At 44.1% G+C, this 18909-nt stretch overlaps 2 protein-coding genes across 5 annotated transcripts; one reads left to right on the forward strand and one right to left on the reverse strand.

Moving 5' to 3' along the window:
• The first annotated feature begins 359 nt into the window (after nt 1–359).
• LOC116957500 (uncharacterized) lies at nt 360–9137 on the forward strand. 2 transcript variants are annotated; one of them, XM_076056262.1, is made up of 3 exons: nt 360–693; nt 1568–1697; nt 2487–9137. In XM_076056262.1, the coding sequence occupies exon 3, from the start codon at nt 2497–2499 to the stop codon at nt 4339–4341; it is 1845 nt and encodes a 614-aa protein (XP_075912377.1). In that variant the 5' UTR covers nt 360–693; nt 1568–1697; nt 2487–2496; the 3' UTR covers nt 4342–9137. The 2 variants fall into 2 exon arrangements, with proteins under 2 accessions (XP_075912377.1, XP_032835574.2); XM_032979683.2 differs by lacking the exon at nt 1568–1697 and having other exon boundaries at nt 361–693.
• A 351-nt stretch (nt 9138–9488) lies between these two features.
• LOC116957505 (uncharacterized) lies at nt 9489–16329 on the reverse strand. 3 transcript variants are annotated; one of them, XM_032979702.2, is made up of 3 exons: nt 15895–16329; nt 15062–15212; nt 9489–14285 (listed from the first exon to the last, which is right to left on the reverse strand). In XM_032979702.2, exons 2-3 carry the CDS (start codon nt 15187–15189, stop codon nt 12935–12937), a joined length of 1479 nt encoding a protein of 492 aa, XP_032835593.2. In that variant the 5' UTR covers nt 15190–15212; nt 15895–16329; the 3' UTR covers nt 9489–12934. The 3 variants fall into 3 exon arrangements, with proteins under 3 accessions (XP_032835593.2, XP_032835594.1, XP_032835596.1); XM_032979703.2 differs by lacking the exon at nt 15062–15212 and having other exon boundaries at nt 15895–16319; XM_032979705.2 differs by lacking the exon at nt 15895–16329 and having other exon boundaries at nt 15060–15164.
• Between the last annotated feature and the right edge of the window lie 2580 nt (nt 16330–18909).

The raw sequence follows: 18909 nt of genomic DNA on the forward strand, positions 1-18909 counted from the left end.
GCAATAACAGACTGTTGGGGCAAGTACTGTTGGCAGGCGCCTATGAAGGCCGGCACGGTACACGAGGGGGTGGGTGGCCAGCACCACGCCCGGCCGCCTTTGTCTCCCCAGTGGCGATATTTGCACATCGCACTCATTTGAAGCTGAGTCGACCTTAGGGGAGGCCCGTGACCGATTCAGATAATCGTCGCCGGTGTCAGCCGTGAGCAGGAATCGAACTAGGGACGGCGGGTTCGTAGGGCAGCGCTAACCGCAGCCCCACCGCTCCCCTCATCACAACTCGCCGCCTCTGACGTCACCCCTCCGCGTGACGTCATCGGGGCGAGACCTCCCAGGGGGAGGTGTACCCCGCTATTGACGTCATGTCATCAAGGAAACTCCACGTCTGAACAAGCAGACATGACGTTTAGTCTGCTTGGTCGCTTCCGATTTCCATTCCAGTAAAACAAATACCAGTGGCGGCTCATCAACGTAAATTACGCATTAATTATGTCGCGGGGTCATTATGTGCGGATCAGCTGCCACGTCCAATCATTCCATATATGGGCACGTCTCGTTTACAGAATTTATTCATACACATTTCCGGTGACTTGGGGGGAGGCGGTGGATACTAGTGACGTCATGTCATCTCCCCCGCCGCGCGCCTCCGTGTGACGTCACGAGATCGCAGGAGCTGTTTCTCCAAGATCGGAGGTGAGAAGTTCACATCCTGATGTTGGTTGTTGTTGTTGTTCACCCAGGTACAGCCTCGCTTCTTCCCTCCCTCTCTCTCTCGTAGCGATATTAATTGAGTTGCGGCAAGTATGGAATCGATGTCCAGGTTGGAACGTTACTACGTGGGGCCGAGCCATGCAGGCCTTGCCTCCTGCCCTTGCCTGACTGACTTTGCTTTGATTCTCTTAAGTTTAATTTGTCTTCATCTGGCTGACTACTTCACCTCTCAGAGTCTCCATACTCTCGTTCAGGATCATCGAGTTTTTGTTTTGTATTCGGCGGGGGAGGGGGGCGATGCTTCTGCGCGTATTCCCGATTGAGTAATCTGCAGGCCGCTTGTCAACACGGGAATATTCGGACGATACCAGTCCAGACGTTTAATTTTAGTCGGAATGAGACATCAAAGCATTACACAATTACACTCGCCCACCAACACGCTCACCCACACGCTCCCACTCGTACACTTAAACACTCACCCACTGTTAGCGAGCATCTATGAAGGCCGGCACGGCACACGGAAGGGGTGGGTGACCAGCACCACCCCCGGACTGCCTTTGTCTCCCGAGTGGCGATGTTTACACACCGCACCAGGTAATCATTTGAGGCCGAGTTGACCTAGGGGAGGTCTAGGACCAGTTCAGATATTTGTTACTCGTGTTGGCTTTGAGGGGAAATCGAACCCGGGTCGCCGGGTTCATGGCACAGCGCGCTAACCGATTCGCTACCGCCCACACACACACACTCGCCCACACACACACAAAGACAAAATTTAAATAGGTGAGTTTTCAAGACGGACTTAATTATATCTATCGACTCTGTCTTACTAATTAGGGTGACCGCTTCATTTGGCCAGAGTGGTGAACCTGGAATGCTGGATTGGTGACGTTTGCACGGCAGTGGGTTTAGCCTGCTTGAACAGTGCGTGGGCAAAACCTTCCCTGTCACTGAGAGAGGAGGCAGACTGACCAGTGGCTTCCAATTCGGTGTGGGTGCCCTTGCCCTTTACACCCAAAGCTCGCTTCGCGCTCCTCCAGATGCATTGTTCCTAGATAATTGAGGGTCAATCGATCAGCGCTACACAGGGTCATCATAAACCCATTGTTTACTACATAGGTATGCGTTCCTGACAATGTTACATCTTAAGTATGAGTAATATTAAGGAATTCATTGGAGTATCGCTAATAGTGCTAATAACAATACAGAAGCTAAACATTATTTAATAAAAAATAATTATTTCTAACATCAGTATTATGTAGTATACATACGAGTGCATTCTACTTTACTAATCCTACAAGTCAGTGGAGGAAAACAAGGTTGAAGGAGCTGCTGCGCTTCCAGTCTGGGTCATTCTAAGAGAAAGGCTTCAGGACCTCCCTGATCTTAGTGAAGCCCTCAATCTAAATTTGCGTGGCGAAGTTTTTTTAGGTGGAGCCTGAGACTCTATCCTGGTCGTGTGCGTTCTCAACTGGCTAAACGAGTCAATGTTTTAAAAATATAATCATGACCACGAATCGTGATCATAAAATCGCGGGGGGTGGAGTCTGGTTGGCTTAGAGCATGCGTCGCTCTTATTGGTCGAGCGAACAATGGGGCTGGGTACGTGTGCTTGGCTAGCGCTGCTGCGTGTCCTCACTCGTGAGCACTTTGTAAACTTTAAAAAAATTACAAACAAAAATATCCAGGACAAAGAGCGCTGTAACAAATCGGCACTCTAAGGGTTGCACTAAGCAAGGTCTGCCTGTATATTGTGTGTAATATGTATGTGTCTGCAGAATAAATCACATGGAGAAGAGAGGCTCGGCAAAGGCTGGAAGTAAAAGACACCAATGCATCCAGTGTCCATACAGCACAGATGAGATGGGTAACTTGAAGAGACATCAGACAAAACACGCTGGCGAGAAGCCCTTTAAGTGCAGTGTATGTGGTAACGCATTTTCAGAGTCAGAATCTCTTAAGAAACATAATAGAACACACACGGGCGAGAAGCCCTTCAAGTGCAGTGTGTGTGGGAAGTCATTTGCTCGTTCACAAACTCTTCATATTCATCAGAGAACACACACAGGCGAGAAGCCCTTCAAGTGCAGTGTATGTGGTAAGGCATTTTCAGAGTCAGAATCTCTTAAGAAACATAATAGAACACACACGGGCGAGAAGCCCTTCAAGTGCAGTGTGTGTGGGAAGTCATTTGCTCGTTCACAAACTCTTCATATTCATCAGAGAACACACACAGGCGAGAAGCCCTTCAAGTGCAGTGTATGTGGTAAGGCATTTTCATTGTCAGAATCTCTTAAGAAACATAATAGAACACACACGGGCGAGAAGCCCTTCAAGTGCAGTGTGTGTGGGAAGTCATTTGCTCAATCAGAAACTCTTACAATTCATCAGAGAACACACACAGGTGAGAAGCCCTTCAAGTGCAGTGTATGTGGTAAGGCATTTTCAGAGTCAGAATCTCTTAAGAAACATAATAGAACACACACGGGCGAGAAGCCCTTCAAGTGCAGTGTGTGTGGGAAGTCATTTGCTCGTTCACAAACTCTTCATATTCATCAGAGAACCCACACCGGTGAGAAGCCCTTCAAGTGCACTGTGTGTGTTAAGGCATTTCCTCATTCAAATGCTCTTAAAATTCATCAGAGAACACACACAGGCGAGAAGCCCTTCAAGTGCACTGTGTGTGGGAAGTCATTTGCTCAATCAAAAACTCTTAAAATTCATCAGAGAACACACACAGGTGAGAAGCCCTTCAAGTGCACTGTGTGTGGCAAGGCATTTGCTCGTTCAGAAACTCTTCATATTCATCAGAGAACACACACAGGCGAGAAGCCCTTCAAGTGCAGTGTGTGTGGGAAGGCATTTGCTCAACCATTAACGCTTCACATTCATCAGAGAATTCACACCGGTGAGGAGCCCTTCAAGTGCACTGTGTGTGGGAAGTCATTTGCTCGTTCAGAAACTCTTCATATTCATCAGAGAACACACACCGGGGAGAAGCCCTTCAAGTGCACTGTGTGTGGCAAGGCATTTGCTCGTTCAGAAACTCTTCATATTCATCAGAGAACACACACAGGCGAGAAGCCCTTCAAGTGCACTGTGTGTGGGAAGTCATTCCCTCATTCAAATACTCTTAAAATTCATCAGAGAACACACACAGGCGAGAAGCCCTTCAAGTGCCTGGTGTATGGGAAGGCATTGGCTCATTCAAAATCTCTTAAGAAACACAAGACAACACAATCAGGTGAGAATAATTTCAACTGCACTGTCTGTGGGAAGGAGTTTACATTATCAGGAAATCTAAAGAGGCATGAGAAGATCCACAAGGAGAATGTGAAATCTACTTGTGAAAGTCAACATGCTGCAATGAGCCTATCTCTCATGAAACGAGAATCAGAAGAAAATTCCAACTTGGCAACACAGCCAGGAGTGACAGTGAAATGTGAAGAAGTGAAACGTGAAGAAGTGACGGTGAAATGTCAAGATCAAGATTCGACTCCAGGACCCAATCTACAAGTGAATGGAGGCAGCGTGAAGCAGGAGGAGCATTCCGATTCTGAAGGAGAGCGAGGCAATCCCCAGCAGTTTGTCGATGTGGAGGTGTGGGTGGAGTTTTTGGACAAAGCTGAGTAGGAGGGGCCAGCACGTGTGAAATGGCACCTTGGAAGATGTGTAACCTGGAGCTGGAGACGATTTTCCATAGCATTCGCCTTATTCACAGGCTTCTGTCATTTCAAGAATGCATAGGATTTAGTGTCATCCAAGCAGAGATGGGCTTTCTGTGCATATTAAGTTATTGAGTGTCGAAGTGAAATATTGGATATGCAAAGCATTATGCTGCCTTATAAAACACTAAATAGGAATGTATTTTGATGGTTACATATTAAATTAATAAGTATGAATTGTAACTGTTGGGCATCGCTGTTCAAGTGGCTGTCAGGTGTGGCCATGCTTTTATGCATGCTCCCAATCTGTTTTTTTATTGCTTTTTAAATGCCCTTTAAGAAAATAAAAGGTAACCATTTTTGTAATATTTACTTTTGGCTTCATACACTAAATATATTTTCATGATATCAAAATAATTTACTGTCATGCCTACTTTCTGCACTTGTTTCGCTTTTAATCCCCTTGGGTTTCATTTAATTGGCCTTAGCCTGATGTTACTTTTTTTCATTTTATATGATGGTAACAGCAGGGGTCTTCAAGTCTACTCTACATCCCACCTGATGGCTATGCACGCACCTTGCATAGTGTAGTTATTGTTGTATATAGGCCTTTTTTCATTTTTGAAATTGATATTAATGATTTTGCCGATTTTTTAAAATAATCGTTAAATAAATAAACACCCTCAAACCTGCTACCTCCAGCACTAAGCAGCTGGAGGTCGTAAAAGGCCATTAAATAATACACTCCGGGGCAAAAGGGGGGATACAACCCCCTCCCCTCACACACAACAGGCCGCCCAGAGATAAGCAATAAAAAGTAATAAAACAAAGAGGGGGGGGGGGGGGGAAATTCCTCAAAGCCTCACAGCTTCCAGGGCGGCGAAAACCGGATAGACAGGATTTGGTTATTTTTAATTAACAAAGTCCAAGAAAAACTCAACAACAAGAATAAGCTGACATAGGAATAATCTCTGGAAACATAAACGAAAATAATAATTCCATATTAACACTAACGTTATTCACCTTAAATTACATTACATCTTGCCTTTACATGACCTTACAAAAACCAAGGAATATGAATTCCAACAGTCAGGAAACTTACCTCAAACTCAGGACATCAAAAATAAAATAAATAATAACTCAAGCATAACAGCACGGATCCCTGGAATCAGACGGGGAGCAAAAGTTAATAAAAACCCTTGAAATACCGGAGGTAACTTCTAATGATGACAATGTTAAATCACAAATCTTGGGAAACGTGAGCCAAGATGATAATTGTGCAGTGTTAAACCGAGGGTTGTCCAGAAGAGATGAGGCAAAATGGGTCGGGCTTACACAGCCAAGATAGACTGTTTCATAGGAAATGATCATCCCGGCCGTCTTTGTCTTCCCGCAGCACGGGATAGCAAGAATGTAACACCAGAGCGAGGGAAATGACTGTTATTGCAGGGGGAGCCATCTGTGCACCCACGGATGAAAATATTACTTAATAAATAACACACACACGGACACACGTACCCCCACACCCACAATGCAGAGCGAGATCAAAGGAATCCGGTCCTTTGTGAGAGAGGAACGGGGTAAGCATCTGTATTTTTTTTCCTCTCGCAAGAGACGCGCCGAGGGGAGATTTTTCGGATATAAACAGCAACACATCTCGACAATTGAGCTCGACAAGGGAGAGCTCGGCGAGCGACAGAAAAGGGCGGCGAGCGGCAGGCTCCGGGGTGGGCCCCGCATTCAACCGAGGATGGCGAGGCTTGCAGAGTAGCGATGTCACTGAGTGCGAGTTCAGAGCTGAAAGACGAAGTATCGCTAAAAGAGTTTTATTCTACATCGAGTGCCAGCTCCCAGCTGCAGCGCAAGCAGCTCCACCGAGCAAGGGTGCCAGCTGCCAGCGGATAAGCGTGGTGCCGACTCGGCTCATCCAGCAGGGGAAAGAGCCTGACCAGCCGCCCGTGAGCAAGAGTGCCAGCGGACCAGCGGCGAGCGCGATCGAGCATCTTCAAGGAGAGGGCGCGTGCGACGCAGCCCCTCCAGCAGTGAAGAGAGCCTGTACCTGCCAGCGGACGGACAGCTAAGCCGACGCCCCGAGCAAGAGAGAGAACGAAGCAGTTTGTATGACCCTTCCCCCACATTCATACCCTCACCACTTATCACCCGGCGTCTGCTTTACAAAGACACACAATACGCATATCGGGGCAATTCAAGAAGGGTTGTCATTCCAAGGTAGTGCATTAAATATCAACTGATCGTGAAGAACATTGCTGCCCATTGAGTTACGTGGATACGGTCATTTAGAAGTATTTTAGTCGTTAATAATTATTTTTTTCTCTTTATTTTTAATTGCATAATCTTGCCGATGAATCTATTGACGTATACTTTTGCCTTTGGAGTATAATAATTGCTTTTATTGCCTTTCGTATGAATATTGTCGCATGTTTTTTTAAGGACTTTTATTCCTATTTGCCGTATATGCTCGTGTTACTCTGAAGTAATCGTTTGTTCTGTTACCCAATTAACAACGTGATCATTGAGGGTTAAATGTATGGATTAATGAGGGGAACATCTCCTGGAGTACTGTTGACAATTTCAAGCATTAGAATTTGCATATTGTAGTGTTAAGGTTTTGTTTAGAATATAGCTGCATGCCTGTTTTAAAACCTCTCCCTATCACCAACTAAGCTCGTATTACGCGGTGGAATTAATCATATGTGTGGTTGCCAAAGTGAAACAACGCAACCATTGATGGTAAAATGTACTGCTCACTGAGGGAAATTCTCGATGGTACCGGGGGTAATTCCAGGCATGAGAATTGCATATTAGAGTGTTAAGGTTTTGTTTAGAAATTAAAATTGCTGAACACAGAAGTGTTTGTTTCTTTCATGAGTTCATGCATAATCTTAATTATAAGAACTGTATCGAGATGGAGACCTGACAAACACACTAATACATAATCAGTAAATGTTAAAGCGAGAATAATTGTATTATACCGAGTGATAATACGAACATAGACAACGAAGCTAGCATACTTACATCACACCAGCATAACTTCATACAACTAATGGTGTGATCCCGATTGATAATACTACCCTCGTCAGCGAGGCGGGGCCTAATTATCGTGATGGCTTTCATTAGCATAATGAAAGCCATCACGATTATGTACCATGCTAGGTGCACTTTTAAGGCCATATGAAATGTCAAAGGGCCCTCTGGCAGATCACGGAACAGACCCAGGTGCCATGGATTGATTTAGATGACTGGCAGACTCACCACCTGTGCTCCCCACTGTGCCACATTGCTGCGTTTTATCTGGCCTGCTCTCCGCTGGTTATTGTGAGCGTTGCTTCTCTGCCCTTTGTTGCTGGAGGGTGACTACCTCTAAAGTGCCAAGGAGCGTCCTTAATGAACCTCCTCCATAGGAGCCCATTTTGACACCTCTGGAACCAGTCATCGGCAAGTCCACTCGGCTCCAGTGGTGACTTGGTCATGAACTAAATCACCAGAGGCAAGACTCCAGGCACTGAATTATACGTGGTGAAGGGGCGTAAACCGCTATTTGCTTGAGTTGCGATACCTTTACCAACTTCATACACCAGAAGCCCAGATGATGAGACAAACAGCTTCTGGATGGACTGGGCACAAACCACTGGGCACAAACCACTGGGCACGTGATGGGACGAGATGGACAGGTGCAGTGGCTAGTTGGACAGGCAGTAATAGTAATACCGCCGCATCAACTGGACGATGAAATAGCTGAGCTTCAGCTCGGGCAAGCTGGGTGCAGGCTAGTCATGAGCCAGAACATGCAGGTGGTAATCCTGTCATGCCAATTAGGTGATGAGATGAGCTTAACTTAGACAAGCTAGTTGTAGAGCACAGCAAACTTATCACAAGCCAAGACGGGCAGGTGTGGTAGGACAATGAGATGGTGGTTAATACTGAGGCACCAACCAAGAGATTAGATGAACTGGGGTTGCGTTAAGGTGCAGCTCAAGCAGATCCAGGGAGCATCATCCCTTGGTGGTGGGGATATTTTTCAAGTTCATCCAGCAGCTCATTATTCTCTTGATCCATCTTTTCTATTCATATACTAGCAGGAAGTACCCGGCGTTGCCCGGGCAAAAAATATATTTCAAAACTTCTCTTAAAAACCTTACACATATATACACAGATACTAAGGTATTGTGAAAGCCCAGTGGGCCGTTTGTCCATTTCTCCACCTACAAAATTATAAGAGCCTTGCACAAGTCCAAAAAGTAATAAAGTGGGTGGTAAATAGTTGATCTAAAATGTTTCCGAAGATTGTCGACCCCGCCCCTCAAAAAACATTTATCCCTGTGTAGGTATACATACACACCCGACATACAGAGTAAGTAGTATCTATTGACTTTATAGTTGTATCTACTGACTACAGTAGTATCTACTGAGCCAGTCGTAGCTACTGATTGTATATTAGTATTTACTCGTAGTGGTATATACTGACTGTTTTAGTATCGACTAACTCTATATAGCAGTATCTACTAGTATAATCATTCATAATAGAGCATTAAGGTTTTTGTTAGAATAGAATGTGCATGTTTTTAACTCTCTCTGTCACCTACTGCTCGCGTTGCGCGGGGGAGGAATGAATCAATGTGCTGTTATCAAAGTGAAAAATCGCAGTTGTGATGATACTTTGTTGATACTGTGCAAATTCCAAGCCGAGAGTTGCATCTTTTAGAGTTAAAGTTTAGTTAGAAAATAAAATTAATGCAGACGTGTTGTGTGTTTCTTTCCTATGATTTATGCATAACTGATTTTGCGATGAGATATGAACTTGGTGACCTAAAACGTAACACACTAATCCACTCAATAAATGTTAAAGCAAGAATAATTGTATTATACTGATCGATAATACGAAGTTAACAGCGAAGCCGAGTCTAATTTGACATGCTCACAGCAACTGCATAACTGCATACGATTAATTGCATTATACCGATAACCGATCCTCGTCAACGAGGCGGGGCCTGATTATCATAAAGGCTGTCATTAACATAACCACACCCACTCGCATAAATTAATACGATTATCAAATTAGCATAATTTATACACAAATTGACAATTTCGGATAAATTATGCAGATTTCAAATTTCGTTTAATTTTCATGATTTTTATCAAATTTTCATAACCCACATATACAACATGCCCACTGTGGTTTGTGCCCAGTCCATCCAGAAGCTGTTTGTCTCATCATCTGGGATTCTGGTGTATGAAGTTAAAGGTATCGCAACTCAAGCAAATAGCGGTTTACGCCCCTTCACGTATACTTCAGTGCCTGGAGTCTTGCCTCTGGTGATTTAGTTCATGACCAAGTCACCACTGGAGCCGAGTGGACTTGCCGATGACTGGTTCCAGAGGTGTCAAGATGGGCTCCTATGGAGGAGGTTTATGAAGGACGCTCCTTGACACAGCAATAAAGGGCAGAGAAGCAATGTTCACAATAACAAGCGGAAAGCAGGGCAGATCAAAAGCAGCAATGTGGCACAGTGGGGAGCACAGGTGGCGAGTCTGCCAGTCATCTCAGTCAATCCATGGCAGATGGGTCTGTTCCGTGATCTGCCAGAGGGCCTTTGACATTTCACGTGGCCTTAAAAGTACACCTAGCATGGTACATAAACTTGAGAAATTCCATGTGTAGCCGGCCCATCCTGTCTTCCTCCCGTGAATCGTAACGAGGGATAGGTCGGCCAAATCAACAATGAAGCTCAAGAGAAGAATAGCAGATACTCTGCATTGTTTTGTCCTCCTGAGAAGTGGGCGACTCCACTATAGATGGGCACCAGAGGTTTGTGAAACGGAAATGCTTTATTTAAAAGTGTTCTTCGGAGGAGCATTTGCATATCCGCAATCATGACCAAACATATCCCTATCACCTTCCACGTCACACCACCTCAGAGCAGTCCCTCAGCACGGAATCTATTGGAAATATAAATTATAACAGCCGCTTTTCAAATCCAAGAACAGTTAACATCTTATTTAACCATACAAATGTAAATATTCCACATCAAAAATATGTCTAAAATATCTGTAGTGCCTCCTAAATGTGCTACAATTCCATAATAATATTGCATTAATGAAACAATATGCACTTCAATAATTAATAAAGCAATACGTTAAATGATAGTAATATGTAAATGTAGGATATTTAACTGACAATAACCATTGTCAGTTACTATTGAAGTACTATTGAAGTACTAAATGTAATCAACTATCACAAAACTGTTTTCATCACTAAAGCATCCTAATCGTCTTCCTATTATGCTATATCTATTGATTCGAGTTGGTTATCAAAATAAGCAAGTTATTAACACCTGTAAATATATATGAAAGCCCGGCACTCCGTTTGCCAACTAAATTATGAGCGTCTGTCAGAAGGCCTGAATCAAAAAGTTATACAAAGTGGAGCCCTGCCTCCACCCGCAGTGGGGGAAAAAGGTTGATACAACCGGTTTAGAAAAATTGCCATACACCCTCCCCCCCTCCCAAATGTCGGTAAATGTGCCCCCCCCACCCCCCCACTTTGCACTTCGCGCGTGAAGAGCACACTAGTGTTGCAATCACATCGACCCCTCTAAGGAAAGAAAGAGGTGGGCTTCTCCACAAATCTGGCTGTTGCCTGATGAAGCTAGTTGTAATTACTGGCAAAACATCGTACTCAGTAAATGTTGTGGCTTGGCTGTCCAACATTTTGCTGTACTCGTCACGACTTGGAATGTTCTGTTCACGTGACAGCCCTTACTAATTGGCTGTGTCGGTTGGTGGCTGGTTTAACGACACATTTACGCGATCTAACCCAAGAAACCTGTATTATGGATATTGGTTGCAGAAGGCTGTTTTAAACGCAGTAGTATCTGCACAAATGGGGGGGGGGGGGGGAGAAGAGGACATTAGTGGGGGCAATGGGCAAGACGCCAAGTACCAGGAAGCCCTCCGTCGGTACTAGAGTAAGGCAGCCTTAGGTCGGCGAAATTTTAGTATTAAACTTACCGCGAAAAAACGGCAAACACAATAAATTTGGAAATAAGTGACCGTATCCTACCTGTAAATATTACCAGACACAAACCTATCACCCTCCACTTCACACAGTACCTCTTGATGGGATTTAGCACCAGTGTTCATTTTCTAGACCCAATTATAACTCATTTTAAAATTTAAATATATATCAACCAATAACTCAATCAACAGTCAAACATTACCTAGTCAATGGATTTCGATTAACATTGAAATATTGAATTTTCTTGCTGTGGTTTTCACACCTGATGATGATTGCTTGTGTTGCAGTCGAAACGTCGTGAGAATTGTATTGTTTATATTTATATTATTTTGTTTCCCTTCTACGTGACTTTACCGAAAGAACCAAGAATATGAATCCCTGCAGTCACGAAAGCGTTAAATCAAAATTAATATATTAATTTAACTTAAATTTGATTTTCTATTTGAATAATTTAATCTCACCAGTCCACCTCAAATCTGAAATGGGGGTGTTCCCTGTACTTTGAATAGTCGACACACTGTTGGGCATGGCATGCTCTGAACATTACCTTCACGTATAAAAAATACACCAGCACCTGGCTCTACGTAGCAATTATAGACACATTGTAGAGTGCACAATTACACGTGCGATTCATCACAGGTAAGCTCACACCAGCTACAGCAACTGCATGGCGTACAATACGCCTCACTGCAAGTGGCATGCAGCGTCAAGATGCACAACTCTACTCTAATTCGAAACCTTTGGACTGCAACTCGCGACTGCGTGAAATGATACATTGCGTGCGATTCGTCACATGAAAAGCCTAAGCCGGCTTCTTACACTATGCACTGTACACAATATACATCACCATACATACACACATTTCACCACACATCACAAAATTTACCATATACTAGTATTTACTATGCACTGCACACTTGACACAACACTGCACTATAAACCACAATAACAACACTATGCAAGGTGCGTGCATAGCCATCAGGTGGGATGTACAGTAGACTTGCAGACCCCTGCTGTTACCATTAAATGAAACCCAAAGGGATTAAAAGCAAAACAAGTGCAGAAAGTAGGCCTGACATTAAGTTGTTTTGATATTATGAACATATATTTAGTGTATTAAGCCAAATGTAAACATAAAAAATGCTTACCTTTTCTTTTATTAAATGGCATTTAAAAAGCAATAAAAACAGATTGGGAGCATACAGAAACGCACGGCCACACCTGCCTACTTCAATAGTAATGCAAAGAGTTATAATTCATACTTATTCATTTAATATGTAACCATCAAAATGCATTCCTAATTCGTGTTTTATAAGGCAGCATAATGCTTTGCATATCCACTATTTCACTTCGACACTCAATAACTTCATCTGTACAGAAAGCCCATCTATGCTTGGATGACACTAAACCCCTAGGCATTCTTGAAATGACAGAAGCCTGTGAATAAGGCGAATGCTATGGAAAATTGTCTCCAGCTCCAGGTTACACATCTTCCAAGGTGCCATTTCACACGTGCTGGCCCCTCCTACTCAGCTTTGTCCAAAAACTCCACCCACACCTCCACATCCACAAACTGCTGGGGATTGCCTCGCTCTCCCTCAGAATCCGAATGCTCCTCCTGCTTCACGCTGCCTCCATCCACTTGTAGATTGCGTCCTGGAGTCGAATCTTGATCTTCACATTTCACCGTCACTTCTTCATATTTCACTTCTTCACATTTCACTGTCACTTCTGGCTGTGTTGCCAAGTTGGAATTTTCTTCTGATTCTCGTTTCATGAGAGATGGGCTCATTGCAGCATGTTGACTTTCACAAGTCGATTTCACTTTCTCCTTGTGGATCTTCTCATGCCTCTTTAGGTTTCCGGATAATGTAAACTCCTTCCCGCAGACAGTGCACTTGAAAGGATTCTCACCTGAATGTGTTGTTTTATGTTTCTTAAGAGATTTTGAATGAGCCAATGCCTTCCCATACACCAAGTACTTGTAGGACTTATGCACTTGGTGTGTTCTTTGATGAACACGAAAAGTTTTTGAATGAGCAAATTCCTTCCCACACACAGTGCACTTAAAGGGCTTCTCGCCCGTATGTGTTCTATTATGTTTCTTAAGATATGCCGACTCTGCAAATGCCTTACCACATACACTGCACTTGAAGGGCTTCTCGCCTGTGTGTGTTCTCTGATGAATTTTAAGAGTTTTTGAATGAGCAAATGAATTCCCACACACAGTGCACTTGAACGGCTTCTCACCGGTGTGTGTTCGCTGATGAACACGAAGAATGTTTGAATGTGCAAATGCCTTCCCACACACAGTACACTTGAAGGGCTTCTCACCTGTGTGTGTTCTCTCATGATTATGAAGAGTTACTGAACGAGCAAATGCCTTCCCACACACAGTGCACTTGAAGGGCTTCTCACCGGTGTGTGTTCGCCGATGAACACGAAGAATGTTTGAATGTGCAAATGCCTTCCCACACACAGTGCACTTGAAGGGCTTCTCACCGGTGTGTGTTCTCTGATGAATATTAAGAGTTTGTGAACGAGCAAATGTCTTGCCACACACAGTGCACTTAAAGGGCTTCTCACCCGTGTGTGTTGTATTATGTTTCTTAAGATATTCTGACTCTGAAAATGCCTTACCACATACACTGCACTTGAAGGGCTTCTCGCCTGTGTGTGTTCTCTGATGAATTTTAAGAGTTTTCGATTGAGCAAATGACTTCCCACACACACTGCACTTGAAGGGCTTCTCGCCAGTGTGTTTTGTCTGATGTCTCTTTAAGTTACACATCTCATCTGTGCTGTATGGACACTGGATGCATTGGTGCCTTTTACGTCCAGCCTTTGCCGAGCCTCTCTTCTCCATGTGATTGATTCTGCAGATACAAAGATATTACACACAACATACAGGCAGACCTTCGTGCGACCCTTAGAGTGCCGATTTGTTACATCGCTTTGTCCTGGATATTTTTGTTTGTATTTTTTTTAAGTTTAAAAAGTGCTCACGAGTGGGAACACGCAGCCGTGCTAGCCAAGCACACGCACCCGGACCCATTGTTCGCTCGGCCAATGAGAGAGACGCATGCTCTAAGCCAACCAGACCCCACCCCCCGCGATTTAATGATCACGGATTCGTGGTCATGATTATATTTTTAAAACGTCGACTCGTTTAGCCAGTTGGGAACTCACACGACCAGGATAGAGTCTCAGGCTCCACCTAAGATACCTCACCACACAAATTTAGATTGAGGGCTTTCACTAAGATCAGGGAGGTCCTGAAGCCTTTCTCTGAGAATGACCCGGACTGGAAGCGCAGCAGCTCCTTCAACCTTGTCTCCCTCCACTGACTTGTAGGATTAGTAAAGTAGAATGGACTCGTAAGTATAGTACATAATACTTGTTATAAATCATGATTTTAATTAAATGTTTAGCATCTGTATTCTTATTAGCGCTATTACCAATACCCAAATGAAGCCCTCATATATTATTCATACTAAAGATATAACATTGTCAGGAACGCATCCCTATGTCGTATACAATGGGTTCATGACCCCTTGTAGCGCTGATCGATTGGCGCTCAATTCTCCAGGAACAAAGCATCTGGAGGAGCGCTAAGCGAGCTTTGGCTGTATAAGGGAAAGGGCTCTCACACCGATTGTGGAAGCCACTGGTCAGTCTGCCTCCTCTCAGTGACAGGGAAGGTTTTGCCCACGCACTGTCCAAGCAGGCTGAACCCACTGCCGTGCAAGCGTCACCAATCCAGCATTCCAGGTTCACCATTCTGGTCCAATGAAGCGGTCACCCTGTTTAGTAAGACAGCCAACACGAGTGACAAATATCTGAACTGGTCCTAGGCCTCCCCTAGGTCAACTCGGCCTCAAATGAGTACCTGGTGCGGTGTGTAAACATCGCCACTCGGGAGACAAAGGCAGTCCGGGCGTGGTGCTGGTCACCCACCCCTTCGTGTGCCGTGCCGGCCTTCATCGATGCTCGCTAACAGTGGGTGAGAGTAAGTGTACGAGTGGGAGCGTGTGGGAGGGCGTGTTGGTGGGCGAGTGTAATTGTGTAATGCTTTGATGTCTCATTCCGACTAAAATTAAACGTCTGGACTGGTATCGTCCGAATATTCCCGTGTTGACAAGCGGCCTGCAGATTACTCAATCGGGAATACGCGCAGAAAAATCGCCGCCCCCGAATGCAAAACAAAGCAAAAACTCGATGATCCTGAACTAGAGTATGGAGACTCTGAGAGGTGAAGTAGTCAGCCAGATGAAGACAAATTAAACTTAAGAGAATCAAAGCAAAGTCAGTCAGGCAAGGGCAGGAGGCAAGGCCTGCATGGCTCGGCCCCACGTAGTAACGTTCCAACCTGGACATCGATTCCATACTTGCCGCTACTCAATTGCTATCACTACGAGAGAGAGAAGCGAGGCTGTACCTGGGTGAACAACAACAACAACCAACATCACGATGTGAACTTCTCACCTCCGATCCTAGAGAGTTGGGCGCACAGAAGCAGCTCCTAGGATCTCGTGACGTCACACGGAAGCACGCAGCGGTAGAGATGACATGACGTCACTAGCACACACCGCCTCAAACGCGGATGTGTGAATTAATTATGTTAACGATTCGTTGCCCATATATGGAGTGATTGGGCGTGGCCGCTTAACCGGACATAATGAATGTAATGGGAAGAATTAATGGGTAAATAACGTTAATGAGCCACCAGTGGTATTTGTTTTACTGGAATGGGAATCGGAAGCGACCAAGCAGACTCAACATACAACGTCACCCCGGGCCTTTGAAGTTAAGGGAATAATAAAAGTTTTCGCTAATTCGCAAAAATTGGTTCTCCTGAAACAGGAGGTTGCAGTTTCATTTATTTGGTACGAGCTGTACTACCCGGCTTCGCCCGGGACTTGGATCCACCACGCCCGGCCGCCTTTGTCTCCCCAGTGACGATGTTCACACACCACAGAAGTTACTCGTTTGAGGCTGAGTCGACCTAGGGGAGGCCCAGGACCGGTTAAAATAATCGTCACCGGTGGTGGCCGTGAGCGGGAATCGAACTCGGGTCGCCGGGTTCGTAGCGCAGCGCACTAACCACTACACTACAATGCGTTACGCTTCCACATGCGAGGGTCACGTGACAGAATTGACGTCACAGCTCACTTGCGTGCAAAGAATAAATGCATTATTGAGCCCCCCCCATAAAAGTGTATTTTTATAATCTTTGCATGGTGTACAGTCTGGAAAGTACCCACATGGCAAATTTCAAGTTTGTTGCATGTCGGGAAGTACGCTAAACATTTTGAACAGACACATAATCACAACTTTTCCTTTTATATATGGAGATAACCCTGTGAGCCATGCGGCTCTTGACTCAGGTGCAACCGCAACAAAACAAAAACATGAACAAGAAACATCTTAAAGTGACTCCACGCAACAGAAATATCCTGGAAAAAACAGCAAAGTCTTCCAGAAGAAAACACCGTATTTCAACGCTATGTGCAAAAATCACAGTGGGATGCCTGGGATTCAAGTCAATCAACAACAACCATAAGTCAATGAAGATTCAAGTTATCAGGCTAACTCTGTACTCCAACAAACAAACATGGCTAAATCAAAAGTTTTCAAAATCACCAAAATAAAATCATAGGAACTGTGATTAAAATTTAACAATAAACGATATACATAACATGTACGACCAAACTTTGCAGCCATAGTTGACTGCATGAGTCACTCCATAACAGCAGGAGTATCAGTAGCAGAATAAACAAATTTCAATAAACCTTTGAAGATCAGCACACTATAATCAAAACTCAAGATCATACTTTGCAGCGGTCATCTGGAATGACACAATTAATTTCAGGCCATTCTGAATAGCAGTGGCAGCTAGGGGTGGACAACTCCTCTAGAGCAGTTTTGAGTGAAGATCTCACAGGTAGTGATCCAAGTTGCACTTTATTGGCGATAGCAGTCCAGACCCTAGGGGCATCAAGAGAAAAGGCCCTTCCTCCAGTATTTGTACGGCAATAAGGTATGTGAAGCTGGCAAATGAGCGAAGAACTTAGGTTACATTTGTTCTTCGAAACACTGAGGAGATCCAACGGGTAGTCTGCTGATTTTTTTGTAAGTACATCGTGAATAAATAAGATCTGATGCACAAGCCTTCGATCATTAAGAGAAGTTAAGTTTAACCCAATGTAGAGATCGCAGTGGTAGGTCCTATATGGGCAGTTTGATGTTAATCTTAAGGCCGAGTGATAAATTGAGTCAAGCTTTTTCAGTAGAGTACTGGGGACTGATGTCACAGTAATCAAGTACAGGCAGTATGGTTCTTTCATCAATACCAAGCGGAACATGGGGGGGAAGCAGTGATTGTGTCGATACAAAAAAAAATATTTTGTCTTTTTACCAATATAATCAATGTGATCTTGAAAATTCAGTTTTGAATCAATGATGACCCCAAGATACTTATAGATCTTGACTTGCTCTATTTTATGATTTTTTAAGGAATATAATTGGGGAAAAATAACTTCCTGCTTTAGTCCTGCTGAGAAGCATAGCACCTTGGTTTTGGAGGTATTCAGGACTAGTTTAAGAGCAACTAGCTGATGCTGTAGTTTGTTGAAATCACCCTGGAGCTGAGCAATCATGTCATCCGGAGAGCAGCCAGCAGTAATCAGTATCGTGTCATCTGCAAACAGATTTACCCTGGAATGATCCAGGTCAGTGCCTAAGTCATTGACATAAAGAGAGAACAAGAGGGGGCTGAGGATGGAACCCTGTGGAACCCCTTTTGTTATCTTAACATTGTTTAACCTCCATCCATCTGTGAATACAGTTTGGGTGCGAGAAGAGAGATACGTTTTTTAACCATTCTACTGCGTGTTTGGAGAAACGGAGGCAACTTAGTATACTAAGCAGGGTGTTGTGCTCCACTGTATCAAAGGTTTTGGACAAGTCAAGAAAAAGACTGGCGCAGTACTGCTTATTATCAAGGCTACTGTAAATGTGATTCAGAGTGTCTAATGCAGCAGATGTGGTGCTGTACTTTTTTCGGAACCCAGATTGGTTTAGATGTAATAGATTGTTGTCGACAGGAAACTGCTAATTTGGTAGTTCAATAATTGTTCAACGGGGACAAAATTGAGATAGGTCGGTAGTTATTTGGATCATCTTTAGGGCCCCCTTCGTGAAGTGGACGAACATAGGAATGTTTCCATTCTAGAGGTACTGATGCTTCTTTTATGGACAGGTTGAAAATATGGGCTATAGGTTTGTATATTAGGTGACCAACAGTTAGCAGAGCAAAGACAGGAATACTATCCGCTCCAGTAGAGGAGGACCCTTTGAGGTAGGGCAGTTGTTTCGGAACATGACTTTCGTGGATAGGCTGGAAACTATATTCGTTTAATGTTTGGACAGGGGTGTCGGAAATTGCATGAGCAGGAGTGACTCCCAATACATGATCAAAAAGGTCACCAGCTTCAGAAA

This window comes from Petromyzon marinus, chromosome 75 (genome assembly GCF_048934315.1).
Source record: "Petromyzon marinus isolate PM22_M1 ecotype Great Lakes invasive population chromosome 75, UKy_Petmar_22M1.pri1.0, whole genome shotgun sequence".
Lineage (NCBI taxonomy): Eukaryota > Metazoa > Chordata > Hyperoartia > Petromyzontiformes > Petromyzontidae > Petromyzon > Petromyzon marinus.